This window comes from Cheilinus undulatus, linkage group 4 (assembly GCF_018320785.1).
Source record: "Cheilinus undulatus linkage group 4, ASM1832078v1, whole genome shotgun sequence".
NCBI classification, from domain to species: domain Eukaryota; kingdom Metazoa; phylum Chordata; class Actinopteri; order Labriformes; family Labridae; genus Cheilinus; species Cheilinus undulatus.
This window is the reverse complement of record NC_054868.1, coordinates 15,872,859-15,888,214: the sequence shown is the minus strand read 5'-3', so window position 1 is coordinate 15,888,214 and position 15,356 is coordinate 15,872,859. Positions and strand designations below refer to the sequence as shown.

The 15,356-nt window shown below is 37.5% G+C and overlaps 2 protein-coding genes across 7 annotated transcripts; one reads left to right on the top strand and one right to left on the bottom strand.

Moving 5' to 3' along the window:
- The first annotated feature begins 2,795 nt into the window (after positions 1–2,795).
- LOC121508836 (glutaryl-CoA dehydrogenase, mitochondrial-like) lies at positions 2,796–7,857 on the top strand. Its single transcript, XM_041785939.1, has 12 exons — positions 2,796–2,839; positions 3,241–3,348; positions 3,580–3,612; positions 3,737–3,877; positions 4,440–4,502; positions 4,683–4,853; positions 5,000–5,129; positions 6,049–6,265; positions 6,392–6,495; positions 6,692–6,817; positions 6,915–7,075; positions 7,447–7,857. Exons 2-12 carry the CDS (start codon positions 3,246–3,248, stop codon positions 7,518–7,520), a joined length of 1,323 nt encoding a protein of 440 aa, XP_041641873.1. The 5' UTR covers positions 2,796–2,839; positions 3,241–3,245; the 3' UTR covers positions 7,521–7,857.
- Positions 7,858–7,971: 114 nt separating this feature from the next.
- syce2 (synaptonemal complex central element protein 2) lies at positions 7,972–14,678 on the bottom strand. 6 transcript variants are annotated; one of them, XM_041785944.1, is made up of 5 exons: positions 14,561–14,678; positions 10,677–10,807; positions 8,842–8,975; positions 8,617–8,731; positions 7,972–8,417 (listed from the first exon to the last, which is right to left on the bottom strand). In XM_041785944.1, the coding sequence occupies exons 2-5, from the start codon at positions 10,749–10,751 to the stop codon at positions 8,217–8,219; spliced, it is 525 nt and encodes a 174-aa protein (XP_041641878.1). In that variant the 5' UTR covers positions 10,752–10,807; positions 14,561–14,678; the 3' UTR covers positions 7,972–8,216. The 6 variants fall into 6 exon arrangements, with proteins under 6 accessions (XP_041641878.1, XP_041641877.1, XP_041641876.1 ...); XM_041785943.1 differs by having other exon boundaries at positions 14,503–14,571; XM_041785942.1 differs by lacking the exon at positions 14,561–14,678 and adding an exon at positions 14,441–14,539.
- Between the last annotated feature and the right edge of the window lie 678 nt (positions 14,679–15,356).

Below are 15,356 nucleotides of genomic sequence, written 5' to 3'. Positions count from 1 at the left end.
GGCAGCTGCGAAAGCCAATCAGAGAGCGCCTGAGCGGGACAAAAACATTCGGCTAGCCGCTACTTCATTGGAATGTGTAACGTGTTCGTGATAGCCTGCGATTGTTATAAGAAGTAATGTATCTACTACAAACTCGTTTAAGAGGAGGTTAGTTTTCTATTGTAAAAATCTAATCAGGAGTTGTTTTTTCTAATGGCTAGTCTAAAGGCAAGTTACTGAAAGCAAGGTTTAAATAGAGAGTAGCATACTACAGCATAACTTAAGATTTACATTCACACAAATAATATACACGTTGAGTCACTTCCACAGGTCATCGCCAAACAAGATTGTTTTTATCTCTTCACACACACACACACACACAATCATATATATATGTATACAGTATGTAAATATATATACTGTATATATTTACATACTGTGTACAGTATGTAGTATGTAAATATATATACACAGTATGTACATATATACACTAGGTATATATAGTCACTACAAGATATTTAAGCCACATATTTCTGGGACCGCCATTTAGTTTTATGTGAATATGCTGCATCCTGACTGGTGAAAAACACATGAAGGAAACAGGTCTTTTGTTTTTAAAAAATAAAATCTCACACACTCCTGAACTGTTTGATTTACACAAAAATCTGCTGCTTCAATCAAAAATGGACTTAAGAGTTTGCATTTGTCATGCCTCCTTTTTTCTAAAAATGGTTAATAATATTTGGATTTTTGTAAAACTGATCAAACATTACACCAATTTTAAAAAATGCTTAAATCTCACTAGTTTTTTGGACTTACCTAAATATCTGTAGGGATTAAAAAGAGGAAAATAAAGAAAATATACCCTAAATACAGCAATATTTTTTTCCTCAGCACATTTTCTGAATTTAATCAAGCCTCTGGGCCAGATAGGAAGCTGTGGGAGGCCTGATGTGGCCCCCAGGTCTCCAATTGAGGTTCAGTGCACTAGGAATTTGTTAAAAAAAAAAAAAAAAAAACATAAACACACATGACAGCCAAATAGGTTTTCGGGTGTTTTGCACTGAGGAGAGGTTTTTATTTAGCCACTCTATAATAGCCTATATCAGTGGAGTGCTGCAGTGATGGTCATCCTGCTGCAACTTTTGCCTTCTCCAGACAGGATCTCTGGAGGTCAGGCAAAGTGACCACTGAAGGGGGTTTGAATACTTTCTGCATGCAAGGTGTTTACACACACATTATATCTACATTATATATAAACACAGTGCTTAACAAATTTATTAGACCACCTGTCATATTTATCTCAAAGACCATCCAGCATCATGAAGTGCTTTAATGCGGACTCTTTCATTTTCAGTGAGCTCTCCACGTTTTACCATTTTGAACAGGAATGAGGGATTTCAAACTGAATTCACCCAAAATTGAGCCGGCTCACTGGGCTTCTCTGAGAAGTCAGAAATTAATCAAGCATAACATTCAACCACTAAAACTAATTTTCCTGTTCAGGAATGCAAGTAAATAACTATAATTTGACATATTAATCAAGAAATATTAATGTGCTTCACTATTTTTTCAGTTTTTTGGTAAATCAGTAAATTTGAAAATTCATGGATAACAATAATAATTATATTTTAGCATTAAAAATATCATTTGGGTTAAAGAGCTTCTACGTATTGGTGTATTAATCATTGCAGAAACATAAAAAATGACTTTGGTAATTACCAATGCTGTTAATTTAGGACAGCTGTGACATAAACCTTAATTTGGTTAGGGTGTCCTAATAAATTTGTTAAGCACTATATATATTCTTTTTTTTTAAAGGCTCATTCAACACCATCATTGGCCCATCAACACCATTAAATACTGGATGTTTGGCACAGATTGACTCCTGTAACACATGGACACCACAGCAGTTGGACTACAGTACAACCAAAAACATACACAGTGGCACTACTTCTTTACATGAACAAAACATCTCTTATACCAACATTTTTGAGATTTTTACATTCTTTCTTGCTTGTTGGGTGGTGAGTAGTGACATAATGTTTCCCACTGGAAGGTGTGTTAACTAAATAACTAATAATTTTAAAAAAATGTAAATTGTGCGATTTCTAGAGAAACTCCGATCAATTTAGCCGTCTTAAATAACAAAAACATCTAAATAAGAATAATAAGAATATAAATATATGTTTATTTGAGCGCCCTGGACACATTTATGAAAAAATCCCCGTTAAGTCAAAATGGTATCTTATGGATGAACATCAACAAGGCGCCATTATAAAAGCGACTTCCTTGTCTTTGTAGAAGAACGAAGGGGAGGTTACTTTGCCAACGTACTAAATGTTCTGTTCAGCTACTTTACCAGCTGTAACTTCACTTACAAAACTTCTGCTCACACATGCACTCACTCTCACATACTGTACATGGCTGCTTGTTTTACCAGCCAATGAGCTGGAAGGGCGTGGGACGCCACCCTCCTCACTCTGCGATGATGAGGTAGTCTCGAAACGCCATTTTGAGTGTGGAAATGTATGGACGATGTATTCACGTAGTGAGCTAATCTAGCTAAAATGAATTGGTCATGCATTTTTAAGTGTTTGTAGAAACGTGTAAAACCCAACAGGCAATCTCACCGGGCGAGGATTTTCTTGAAGGCAGGTCCGAGGTTGTTTCATAATTTCCTTGCATTACTCCGTCACAGCTTGTTTTTCCTCACCTTTCATGGCGGATATGAGCTTCCACGCTGAAGGTTATGTATACCGGTGACGTTACGCCGGATCCACATTATTTAACCAACTTTTCTCACTTGCTTTGCTGCGGAGAAGTCCTCGGACCTTCGAGCAATCCAGGAGAAATTAAGGTATTTGAATATATTGCGTTGATTACTTTTTAACCAGAGTTACTGAAAAAGATAAAATATTTGAAAGTGTTTGTTGCATGGGGCAGTTTGGTGTAGAACAGACTGGATACTCCTCTTAAAGATTAGCTTTGTTTGTTTGTTTTTGTTTGTTTTTTGTTAATAGCCTTCATTTATGATTTTGTTGTGTATTCAAAACATCGGAGGAAACGTAAGAAATGTTGATCTTACATTCCGTAGTGTCACACTTTCAAACTTTACTAATTTAACTGAACTGTTTATTCAGCCTACATGATTATTACATAACCCATGTATAAACTTGAAGAACATGTTACACGATGGAAATAGAAATTAATAAAATACCAGCTGTAATAATCCCGTGTCCTCTTTTCCTTTATGTGTAGGAAACATGGCTCTTAGAGGTGCTGTCACCCGTCTACTCTATAGCAGTCACAAATGTGCTGCTGTTACAGTGTCCAGGGCCCAGGGCACAGCTGCTGCTGCTCCACAGGGTACGTTTTGAATCCATTATTAATTCTTTGAATCTACAGTTAATCAAATGTTCAGAGATTTGGGAGAATCAGCAATTTCGATGATGAACAGTATATATTATTTTAGGTAGGCAATCCATCCACCAGTCATATTAAGTACAAACAGAAAGTTGTTTTTTTGTAAGAAAATAGGTATTTCTCTGGATAAGTCATACGCTGTACAAATTTACATGCATTTTTTTCTTACAACAGATGCTGAAGAAACCAAAAAGCCAGCAAAGACACGTAAGTAAAACTTTAATGAGTTCAACCTTGACTGTATGGATTCCTTCACATGTTCTGTTACCACATGTAACAGTGACATAACCACTGTGTCTTTATGTGTGTTTGTACACGTTTTGACCCCCAGCAAAGGTGCCATTTAACTGGCGGGACGCTCTGGATCTGGAGGGTCAGCTGACAGAAGAGGAGATCATGATCCGAGATTCCTTCCGTGACTACTGCCAGGAGAAACTCATGCCCCGCATTCTCATGGCCAACAGACATGAACGTAAGCGAACAACCACGATCAGAGCAAAGACAGGAATAATGTTCATGCTAGACGATGTGAAATAATAAGCTCATAAGAGATTTTCATATATTTAACCCCTCAACGCCTGTTTTCACATATTTGATACATACTTTTATGATACCTCTTTCTAATCAATATGTTTAATAAATTACTCAAAAAAACTTCTGAATACAATCTGATAAATGACAAAAATGCCCTCAGTTGGATTATCAGTTACCAAAAACACCTAATGAATAAAATGAGATACTAAAAAAGTAATTGTTAAATTTTATGGAAAAATGGATTTTTTAAAATTTCAGTAGAAAGTTAAATGAACATTTCTGTTCCAAAAAATTAGAATTTTCTGGCTATTATTTGTGTTTTCAGGCTTTAAGGGGTTAAGTTATAGAGGAAAATGTCACTAAACCACAGATCATAAATATAGTTTTCAGTTGATGCTATTCATCTTATTTCTAGAATACTAGCTTTTAGAAAATGATATGTGTGCAAAATGTTTCACAGTTTTTTATCAGCTTCTCTTTGTCATCATGCTCCGTGCTAGACTTCCACCGTGAGATTGTCTCAGAGATGGGAGAGTTGGGTGTTCTTGGTCCAACTATTAAAGGTAAGCAGGGATGGAACTACATAATGGTAATTCTTTCTTTGAAAATGCAAAAGAAAAAATAAGGCCTTTGTTTAAGCAATGATTTTTAATTCATATGTGACTTTACATATCAGTGTGTTTTGATTTGCCATATTGGATTAGAATCACTTGCAGAATTTGACAGTCCAATTTACAATGCAGGTTATGGCTGTGCTGGCACCAGTTATGTGGCTTATGGCTTGATTGCAAGAGAGGTTGAGAGAGTGGACAGTGGGTATCGGTCCGTCATGAGTGTCCAGTCTTCACTGGTCATGCACCCCATCAATGCTTATGGCACAGAGGCCCAGAAAGAGAAATACCTCCCTCGGTTAGGTGAGAATGACATTTTCTGAACTTGTATATAACATTTTTAAAATGACACAGAATGACACATTACATATAATTACGATTGTATGTAATATTCTAAAAATGGGAAAGAACTGTCTCAAGTTTCCATTTATGTTTTTGTTTTCATGCAGCTCGTGGTGAAATCCTTGGCTGTTTTGGCTTAACAGAGCCCAACCATGGTAGTGACCCCAGCAGTATGGAGACCAAGGCAAAGTATAACCCGTCCAGTGGCACCTTCAGCCTCAGCGGAGCAAAAACCTGGTAAGCAGCAACCTGCAAGCTCCGCCCACCTTCCAAAGCAAACAAAGCTTTGACAGGGTTTCCAAGCATACTGGGAAACCTGAAAAACTGACCAGATTTCCAGACATAGAAAACACATGGAAAAGTAGAAAAATAATAACATGTAATGGGATTTCTTGTTCTGTCCTGGAAAATGATTTAATCATTCTCCAGTTTCATGCCATAGTTCCCGAAAACAGATAATCGTCATCTGAGAGGTCTAAATTATGTTAAGAATCCTATCAAACAGTGAAAATAGTCTATGGACAATAGTGTCTGATTACGTTTGTCCATAAACTAGGCTACATGCTAGCAGGAGCTCTAGACCTGGAACATTGTGCCCTTGATAAAATAAATCTGCATGCATGACACAAGTTGTGCAGGAACATTTGTTATTATTTTTAGTAAGGCAGATACAAAATTCTCTGCAAAGACACATACAGCATTATGCCTAGCAGAGTTAATCAAACAGATTGATTTTCTGCAGCTGCTTATTAGAGCCTTTGCCATATCACTTCCTTCTCATCTCATTTCAGAGTTTCTTTTCCATACTACTGATTGGGTAACTATATATTGGTCAAAAGAATACCAGTCAAAAAAGTTAGTTTTTTTAAAAGCTGAGTGCGACCTGCTACAGACATCTATTTCAAAGGTAAAAAGTCTAGTTCTAAGGTTAGAACAGAGATATACACACACAAGATAAAATAAATAATATCCCCATGTATTCTCTTTTCCTTGAGGTTGAGACAGATTGGCATTGAGATCATTTGAAACTGAAAACTAAAAATTAAAATTACATTTGTGTCTATAGTGAGTGTCAAGTTATTTACAAAACTCACAAAAGTGTAATCAGTCCAAGATTGAAATCCTACATGGACTCCTGGCCCTGTTCTCTTGATAGGATCACAAATTCCCCAGTGGCAGACATTGCAGTGGTGTGGGCCAAGTGTGAAGATGGCAGAGTGCGTGGCTTCATCTTGGAGCGTGGAATGAAGGGGTTTGCTACCCCCAAGATTGAAGGCAAGTTCTCACTGAGAGCGTCAGCCACTGGAATGATCCTGATGGATGAAGTGGAGGTTCCTCAGGAGAATCTTCTCCCCAATGTCTCTGGTCTAGCTGTAAGTGGCCACTCTCTTTATCAAGTACATAAAAACAAAACAGGAGAAAATATTTGATCTAATATTACTACATTAATGGTATTTTTGCTTTACATTACATATCTGCTTTGTGACCATTATGTACAGGGTCCTTTTGGCTGTTTGAACAACGCCCGCTATGGTATTGCATGGGGAGCTCTGGGGGCAGCTGAGTTCTGCTTTCATGCTGCCAGACAGTACACTCTGGACAGGTATAATGTTCTGCAGCATCATTGTCATTTTTGTCAAGGTTACAGGACTTTACAGAGATAATAAGATCTACAAGAGCGAGAAAAAAAAACAATTTTATATATATATATATATACACACACACATTGTGTCCTCATTCTGTGCTACACTCAGATTTTTGGAAGGATTTGTTTTCATTTCTCTCATTCTTGTAACCAGAATCCAGTTTGGGGTGCCACTAGCCAGGAACCAGCTGATGCAGAAGAAAATGGCAGATATGCTGACAGAGATCACCCTTGGGCTGCAATCGTGTTTGGCCCTGGGAAGACTTATAGATGAGAAGAAGTAAGTTTATGTTTCTAAATGCCTTTAACAATTTTGGGCCTCTGTTAACTGTCTACCAAGATTTTTTTCTTTAATGTTTGAAATTCTCTCCTTATAGAGCAGCACCAGAGATGATATCCCTGCTAAAGAGGAACAGCTGTGGGAAAGCTTTGGATATTGCCAGACAAGCAAGGGACATGCTGGGAGGAAATGGCATCGCAGATGAGTACCACATTATACGTCATGTCATGAACTTGGAAGCCGTCAACACATATGAGGGTAGGCTCACACAAGAGGATAATACTTGTCTTAAAAATGTTGTATTTCAAATTACAAACAGAAAGCAGTGTTGTGACAATAATTCCAAACTTGAGCTGCATATGTGCGCTCTCACCACAAGAGGTTGGCAGTGAATTCCTTTTCACATGTTGACAACTGAGATAAAGAAAATCTAAATATCAAACAAATAGATGTGTTAAGTTTGAATTTTGACAGTTAACATTACAAAAACTCCAAAAGATAAGGATTTAGGATAGGACAATTACCACCCCCATTTGAGAAAAAAATATAGGTGTTTCTATAGAAATAAAGTAGGTTCACATCTTGAGGTGAACAACTTGTTTACGTTGTTTTCTAATTGTTGTTGACAGGAACTCATGACATCCATGCCCTGATCCTTGGCAGAGCCATCACTGGATTGCAGTCTTTCACAGTTGAAAAGTAAAGGACTCTCAACCTCTTCTACAAATGGAATTGAGATGTATTTTTATTTACTCTCTTTATTCGCCCCCTGAGAAATTGTGTAAAAACATGAGCTGGACAGGTTTGAGGCCTTACCTGATGGGACAAATAACAATTACCTCATGACATTCTTTTTAAAACTGATTTGAGCTCTCTATTACTGCTTCTGTTTGTAGAAGCAATGAGCCAATCTGTGATGTTGTTTGTACAGTTTAGATGCCTGAAATTAGTTGTTTTTTATTAGCAAGGTGCGTGCAAATGCTATATTATGAGATTTACTTTGTGAAAATTTAAAGTGTAAATAAATTGTTACTAATTGATCCAAGAGTGATAATTTGTGTTATACTGTTCCAATTTTATGTCATGATGTTACAGCTAACTACAGGTCTAAGGGGCTGCTGTGTGATACATTTAAAATATAGTAAAATAAAAGATACACACATTTTTTGTTTTTTTATCTGATCATTTTTATTATGTCAGCATATACTTAAATTAACAACAATTTATTAAAAAGATTTGGCCAGAAACAGTGTCCTAAAGCATAACATTGCCAACTATGTATTCTTAGGAAAAAAACTAACAAGACCTTGAAGAGTAAATATGGGTAATCTCTTCAAAACACTGTTTATAACTTTTAACTGATACACAACAATACAGACATCAAACAATGATTATTTAATTAGGGTTGTGGTGTCTGGATAATGGCTAAGCCCTCTCTAAGACTTTTCAGTGCCTGGCTGGCTTCCATGAGTTCCTTATTGAGTTTAGAGCAGCTCTCCAGCACCTCTGACAACTCCTGCAGCTTCACCTGCATCACATTGCTGTTCTCTTCATAGACGGTGTACATGTGTTCTTTCATCTGTTGTAACATCTCTGTCACCTTTTGGTTGACGTGAATAAATAAAGTAGGTTCACCATATTATAATAATTGAGTGCAGGCACAGCATAATCATAAAATTGGTGTATGTGTGGATCTCACAAGGCAGGTAATAATTTCATTCATTTATAAAAAAAAAAAAAAAATCAAGAATACACAGTAAATTTGCAACGAGTAATGGACCATTTATAAGTGGTTATACCTTTTCTACCAATTTCTCCTGAAAGCTGTCCATCACTTTCTGGTCACTGGTGCGACTGTTGTTTATCTTTTCGACCAGATCCTGAACTCTTCTGCTGATGTCATCTATGTTTGAACTACGAAAAACAGGGTTATGCATAGTGAACATAAATCTAGCCATGAGGGACAGTAAGCTACAGGTAAGATGCATCATAAGTACTGTGCATAGATTGCTTCATGAGGGTACCTGGTATGCTGTCCTTGAAACTCAGTGATGCCCACAGGAATTGCTTCATGAGGGTACCTGTTATGCTGCTCTTGAAATTCAGTGATGCCCACACTAGAGGATTTTCCTCTGGGTAAATCATTTGAGTCCTCTGTCTATTTAAAAAGGGAAATAAAAACCATTCATGATGTTTTCAATTATCAGGTTTTCAATAATGACAGTATAAAAACACTCTAGTATTATTACCATGTTATAGATGACCTCCAAATACCCATACTGTCTTGTTAATGTCAAAGGTAGTTTCCAAAGCCCTTGCATATTCATCATTTTGAGACATTCAACCCATTCATGTATCCAAAAAGGGTGGGGAGTGTTGGTTGGAAGGGTGAATTGCTGCTCAGATTCTGTAGTTGTGTAACTGCACACATTCAGCCACAATGTTGGATGTTATTCTACTTGTTCATTGCTTGGTTTGGTTGTTAGTAAGCAATACCATCGAGTAAGAGACTAGACAACATATCTGAAAGACCCTGTTGCTTTACATATGCAGGTGGTTTTCTACCCAAAGGTTCATCTCAGTTAAATAGTTTAAAGTTTATCTTTGCAATGATTCACTTCTAATATTAAATTTCCATATATTCTAGATTTATTTCATAACAAAATGAAACACTGAGACTTTTTTAATCTTGATTATCAAACTCACAAAAATCCACAATCTCAAAATATTAGAAAATTGTGGAGAAAAAAAAAACAATTTGCAAAGGTTTCATGAGCCTTCTCTCTCACTCTGGTTCAGTCCACACAACCACAATCATGGGAAAGACTGTTGTCCTGACTTAAGACAATCAGTGGTATCCTTCACAAGCGTAAGCCACACAAGGTGAAAGCTGAAAGGGCAGGCTGTTCTCTGAGTGCTGTTTCAAAACACATGGAGTTGACTGGAAGGGAAAAGTGTGGTAAGAAAGCTTTACAAGCAACAAGGATGTGCACATCCATCCACTTTGTTTGATTGCCAAACAAAGTGGATGAACTGGGGGGAGCTTCACTAAAAGCTTACTGAGGCTGGAACCAATGTATTAAGAGACATCAAACACAAATGTGTCCAGGAGATGGGCTAAAAGTGAGATGTTCCTAGTGTTGAGCCAATCCTGATCCACAGATGTCATAAGCTCTTCACCTGGGCTAAGGACAAAAAGAGCTGGACTTTTGCTGAGTCCTCCGAAGTCCTGTTTTCAGATGAAATTACATTACCAATTTCATTTTGAAATCAAGGTCCCAGAGTCCTGGGGAAGATCAGAGAGACACAGAATTTAAAGTGCTTGATGTCCAGTGTAAAGTTTTCAGTAAGTGATGATTTGAGGTGCCATGCCATCTGCTGCTGTTGGCCCACTGCTTATCAAGTCCAGAGTCAATGCCGGCAGCCATCTACTAGGAGATAATTGAGCTCTTCATGCCTCCATGTGCTAAGAAGCTTTATGGAGATACTGATTTCCTTTTACAGCACCTCTCCACAGTGAAGCTTAAACTACCAGACACTGGTTTGCTGACTATGGCATTACTGTGTTTGATTGGCCAGCCAATTTTTAGAGAATCTTTTGGGGAAATGTCTAGAGGAAGATGAGAAACACAAACTGAATGGTGCTATCAAAGCAACCTGGGCTTTTTAACACCCCAGCAGCAGCACTACAAACTCCAACCGAATACTGAGTGCATAATATTGGAAAAAAAATTTTTAGTCAGCAATATACAGAATGCTGCTAAAATTGACCAGATATTGCTAGAAACTTGTTTTAGAGTACTGAACTGTTTAAGTAATACAAAAAGACACTGAGGATTTTGACATATTGACACGTTACCATTTGTGATTCTCCGTGGCCGTTCTTCGGATTGGACTCAGAAGAACATGGTCCGTCCTCAAAGTAAAAATCCATTTAGAAACGTTTGCTGTTGCAGGGTGGAGTAAGAATTGAAATTTTGAAAGTGAAGCCTGTGAAAAACAGAAAATATTCAAGATATGGTGTGAACGTCCATGAATACAGGTAGGTAGTACATAAATCGCTTTGTTAATTCAGTTCCCCACCAACGGTCAGACATTACACCAAGCTAATAGCTCTAACAAGTGCTGTCTATTAAATTAAAAATTACTTACTCCATCATTTGAAGAAAAAAAAAATGTATATGCTGTTAAGGGAACCACAACTTACGAGCAAATGCTATGAAAATATCTACACTTATTGAAACTAATTTATTGTAGACCAATATAAAGTATGAGAAGCAGTTTAAGCCAGCTTTAGCGTGAGTTAGCATGAGTGTAAACGTAGGCTATCGCTAGCTTGTTTTTGTTGTTGGGGTTTTTCATAAACAACCACCCCCAACCCGCATTTTTTAATTAAAACACTATTTTGTTGGAATTATAGATCTCATTTAGCCTAATTATATTTAGTGAATGAACAAAATGCTGGTCTCACCTTGAGAATGTAAGTTGAGTTAGAAATAGAACGTTATACTGCTGAACTCTTCTGTCAAAAGTTTAGTGGATCGCTCTACCCCCCCCCCTCCCTCTCTCTCTCTCTCTCTCTCTCTCTCTCTCTCTGCCACAGCTGCTCTAGATTAACAGCACTAGTAATTACCTAAAACTTTTTTTTAATGTCTCTGTAATGGTTAATACACAAGTAGCCTATGTAGATACTTTTTAACCAAAAATATATTTTCAATACTGAAATATGATTATTGTTATCCATCAAATTTACTGTTTTACAAAAAAAAAAAAAAACGAAAAGAGTGAATTCATATTTCTTGATTAAGATGTCAAATTATAGTTATTTGCTTGCATTCCTTAACAGAAAAAAATGTTTCAGTGGGTAAATGTTATGATTTATTAATTTCTAACTTCTTAGAGAAGCCCAGTGAGACGGTTCAAATTTGTGTATAAAAAGTGAATTCAGTTTGAAATTCCTCGTTCCTGTTCAAAATGGTGAAAAGTCAAGAGTTCACTGAAAATGAAAGAGCTAACATTAAAGCACTTCATGACACTGGATGGTCTCTAGCTGAGACAAAAGGGAAAGACATAAAGTGTTCTCACAGTGTGGTCGATTGCAGAGACTGGTACTTAAAAAATGTGCCAAGGAAGAAGCAGGAAACAAAAGTTAGCTGGAGCAGATGTCAGAACTGCCAGATTTTAAGTACTAGAGGCAGAAGAAAGGCCACTGATGATCTTCAGGCAGAGATGAATGCTTCTAGATCAGAGTCTGAGAAAATCTCCAGAATGACCATAAGCAGACGACTGATGGAACAAGGCTTACAGGGAAGAACAGTTGATAAGAAGCCATTACTGAGGCCTGCAAACATCCAGAGTCCAGATGAGTCCAAATTTGAACTCTGTGGTCAGCATTGTCATGTTTATGTCCATAGAAAAGCTGGAGAACATTTTGATGCCAGATGCATTGCACCCACAGTGAAACACAGGGGACATTCCATTATGGGGTTCTTTTTGTAGAATGGCACGGGTAAATTAGTGAAAATCAACAGTATCATGAACAACAATGTCTACCACAACATCTAAGGGCATCATGGAATCCCCTCTGGACTGAATCTGATTGGTCATGGGTTCATATACCAACAAGACAATGACCCCAAGCACATTTCAAAGCAGTGCAGAGACTATTTGACCAAGGAAAAGGAATCTGGGGTACAGGAACTGATGGACTGGCCAAGTCAAGGTCCAGATTTGAATTGTATTGGACAATATTTTGGGATTTAGTAGATTCAATGATTTATCGCACAAAAGTTAAATCCAAAGCAAGTCTGTAGAAACAGCTAGAACTCAAAAACAAAAAGTACATAAAAACAATGCTAGAAAGAAGACAAGCTGTTATCAAGGCCAAAGGAAGCCATACAAAATATTACTTTTTTTGGTTCTTATGTGTGAAAAAGGACTGTTGAGTTTTTTCAGTTTGTATACAGTAGTCAACATTTGAAGTGGATCAAAATTTGTCATCAAATTTTTCCTTAAACCAAAATGTGTTTTTCACAGTTCATGCATAACACGTGAGTCTGTTATTAGTCAATGTTTTCACTTATGAAATTTCATCCTTCTTGGCTTTTGACAATCTCCAGACATAATTGTTTGTCAGTAAGTACCTATTGACCTGTCACAGAGTTAAACAGTGGTGATCTTAATTGAGAAGTGGTCACTATTTAATGCTCTGAAACCTTCACTTGAGGTCAGAAAGCATTGAAAATGCCACGTTTAGTGAGATTGCAGGATGCTGTCTTCAACAGGGCCATTGGAATGCTGCAAAAAGGGAAGGAATCAGCATAAAGTTGCAGATGCAGTGGGATCTCTCAAAGTATCGTTTCCAGAGCCTGGAACAGGTTTGGAAGGTCTGGTAGCGTGAGTCAAAGGCATTGTGGAGGCAGACAACAGGTCACAACCCAGAATCAAGATAGATTCTTGACCTTGTATGCCCGCAGAAATCATTTCATGCCTGCAGTCAGCCTGCGAAATGACCTGCAGGAGGCAATAGGGATGCGAGTGTCCACTCAGACTGTTAGGAGACAACTTCATGAAGTTTGCTTGGGAGACAGAAGACCAGCTCTTAGGGTGCCTCTTTCCAGAGCACACAAACTGGCATGTCTGCAGTGGGCCACAGAACACTACAGGTGGACACTGAATAAGTGGGGTACAGTGCTCTTCAAAGATGAGTCCAGGTACTCCAAGATCTTGGACAGGCGTAGGAGGGTCTCTCTAGCCCTGGGGAGAAAAATTTGCCACAAAATGTTGTACAGCATGACAGTTTTGGCAGATCAGTGGTCATGGTCTGGGGAGGCATCTCCATGGGTGGAAGGACAGAGCTTGTCATCATTGAAAATGGCAGCCTGACAAGCCAAAAGTATAGGAATGAAATCCTGAGCTCTGAACAACCAACAATTTTTGGTTGCATGCTTGTCTTCGTGAATGTGTGACAAGCCGCTTCACACCTTGCGACAAACAATTATGTCTGGGCACCATCAAAAGTGATGAGGCATGAAATTCCGTTGATGAAAACATTGATTAATAGTAGACTTATGTAACACTTATGAAATATTTATGAATAATTATGGGCTTTTATCTCAAACATATAACACAAGGTTAGAGTGAGGCTAGTGGTTCGGCTCTGGAGCTGGGTGAAAATTGATGGAGGGAGACAAATAATTAAACTTATGCCAACTGTATTAATATTCAACACAAAACACTTGATACAAAATCAAGGAAAACCAGACAAAATAAAACAAAATTATAAACTGCAAATAAAATATTTCTCTTTTAAATTTCAATTTTAAGGGAACCAAATGTCCAGATTTTCTTTTTGAATGAAAATAGGTCCTCTTCTTAGACACACTCAAACAAATTCACATTTAACTAAAAATTTCAATAAAGGCATGTAAATGAAAAAAAAGGGTCCATAAATTTCCATTTCAATTGTTTCAATAAAAAATAAAATCTTAAATCAAATAAATCTCTACCTAATTTTCAGGATAATTAAATAAATAAAGGCCTATAATGTCCATTCCAAGGGGGTTTCAATTAAAGGTAAATGCTAACAGTTTGGCCTACCACACCAAGAAAGGGGGGACTCACGCTCGAGGCTTGAGGCCTAGTGTGAGAGGGGAAGCCTTTGGAAGTCTTCTTTGGTAGCTCACCATCCAGATTTTTCCAGTGATGGAAAAAAAACTTGACCATTCTCTAGCAGGTTCTCACTCAATATAGCTGCATTAGGTCATCCAGGGCAATCCACATATTCAGGTCCAATGGTAAGTAGTGAGTTTCCAAGATCAAGGTTCCAGTTTCCTTTTTGTTCACTTTCTGCCTTTTCAATGTTGGAAAAAGTTGTGGAGGAAGGTTGAGTGAGATTTTTCTGCTGGGATTTTGCCGCTGCTCCTCTCAGAAACAGTTGGTGTGTGTTGTTGAGATAAATGAGGGGATTTAGAACAGGTGAGCTGCACAGAGGGGAGGGGGATGGGTCAGCTGTTGAGAGGTTGTGATTTGTGCTCTGGGGTTTTGACTGGCAGGTAGGGTATCCAATGGTTAATGGAGGGGTATGAACAAGGAGAAGGAATATGAGGAGAGGTGGACAGAAATGATTCCTTGGTGAGCCATTTTAACCTGGGTTACACTTACATGTTAAACATGAATTTTGAACAATACCCATTCTTGTCTTAGGACAACTTTGATGAAATTTTGTGATCCACTTCAAATATAAATATATATATATATATATATATATATATATATATGTGTGTGTATATATACACACACTCTTAATACTTTTATACAATATGATCGACTAGTTGGTTTTCTGCCATTTCCCATCAAACTTTATTATTAAAACTATAATTTAAAGTAAATCACCACTTTGCCTTCAACAGTGTTGAATAGAAACTGAGACTTTCCTTTAGCCAGATACAAAGTAATCTCTTGTTCAGCTTTGGATATGATTTTCAATTAATGACAGGGAAATTACATCATTATTTCATATGTGTACGTGTGTGTGAGA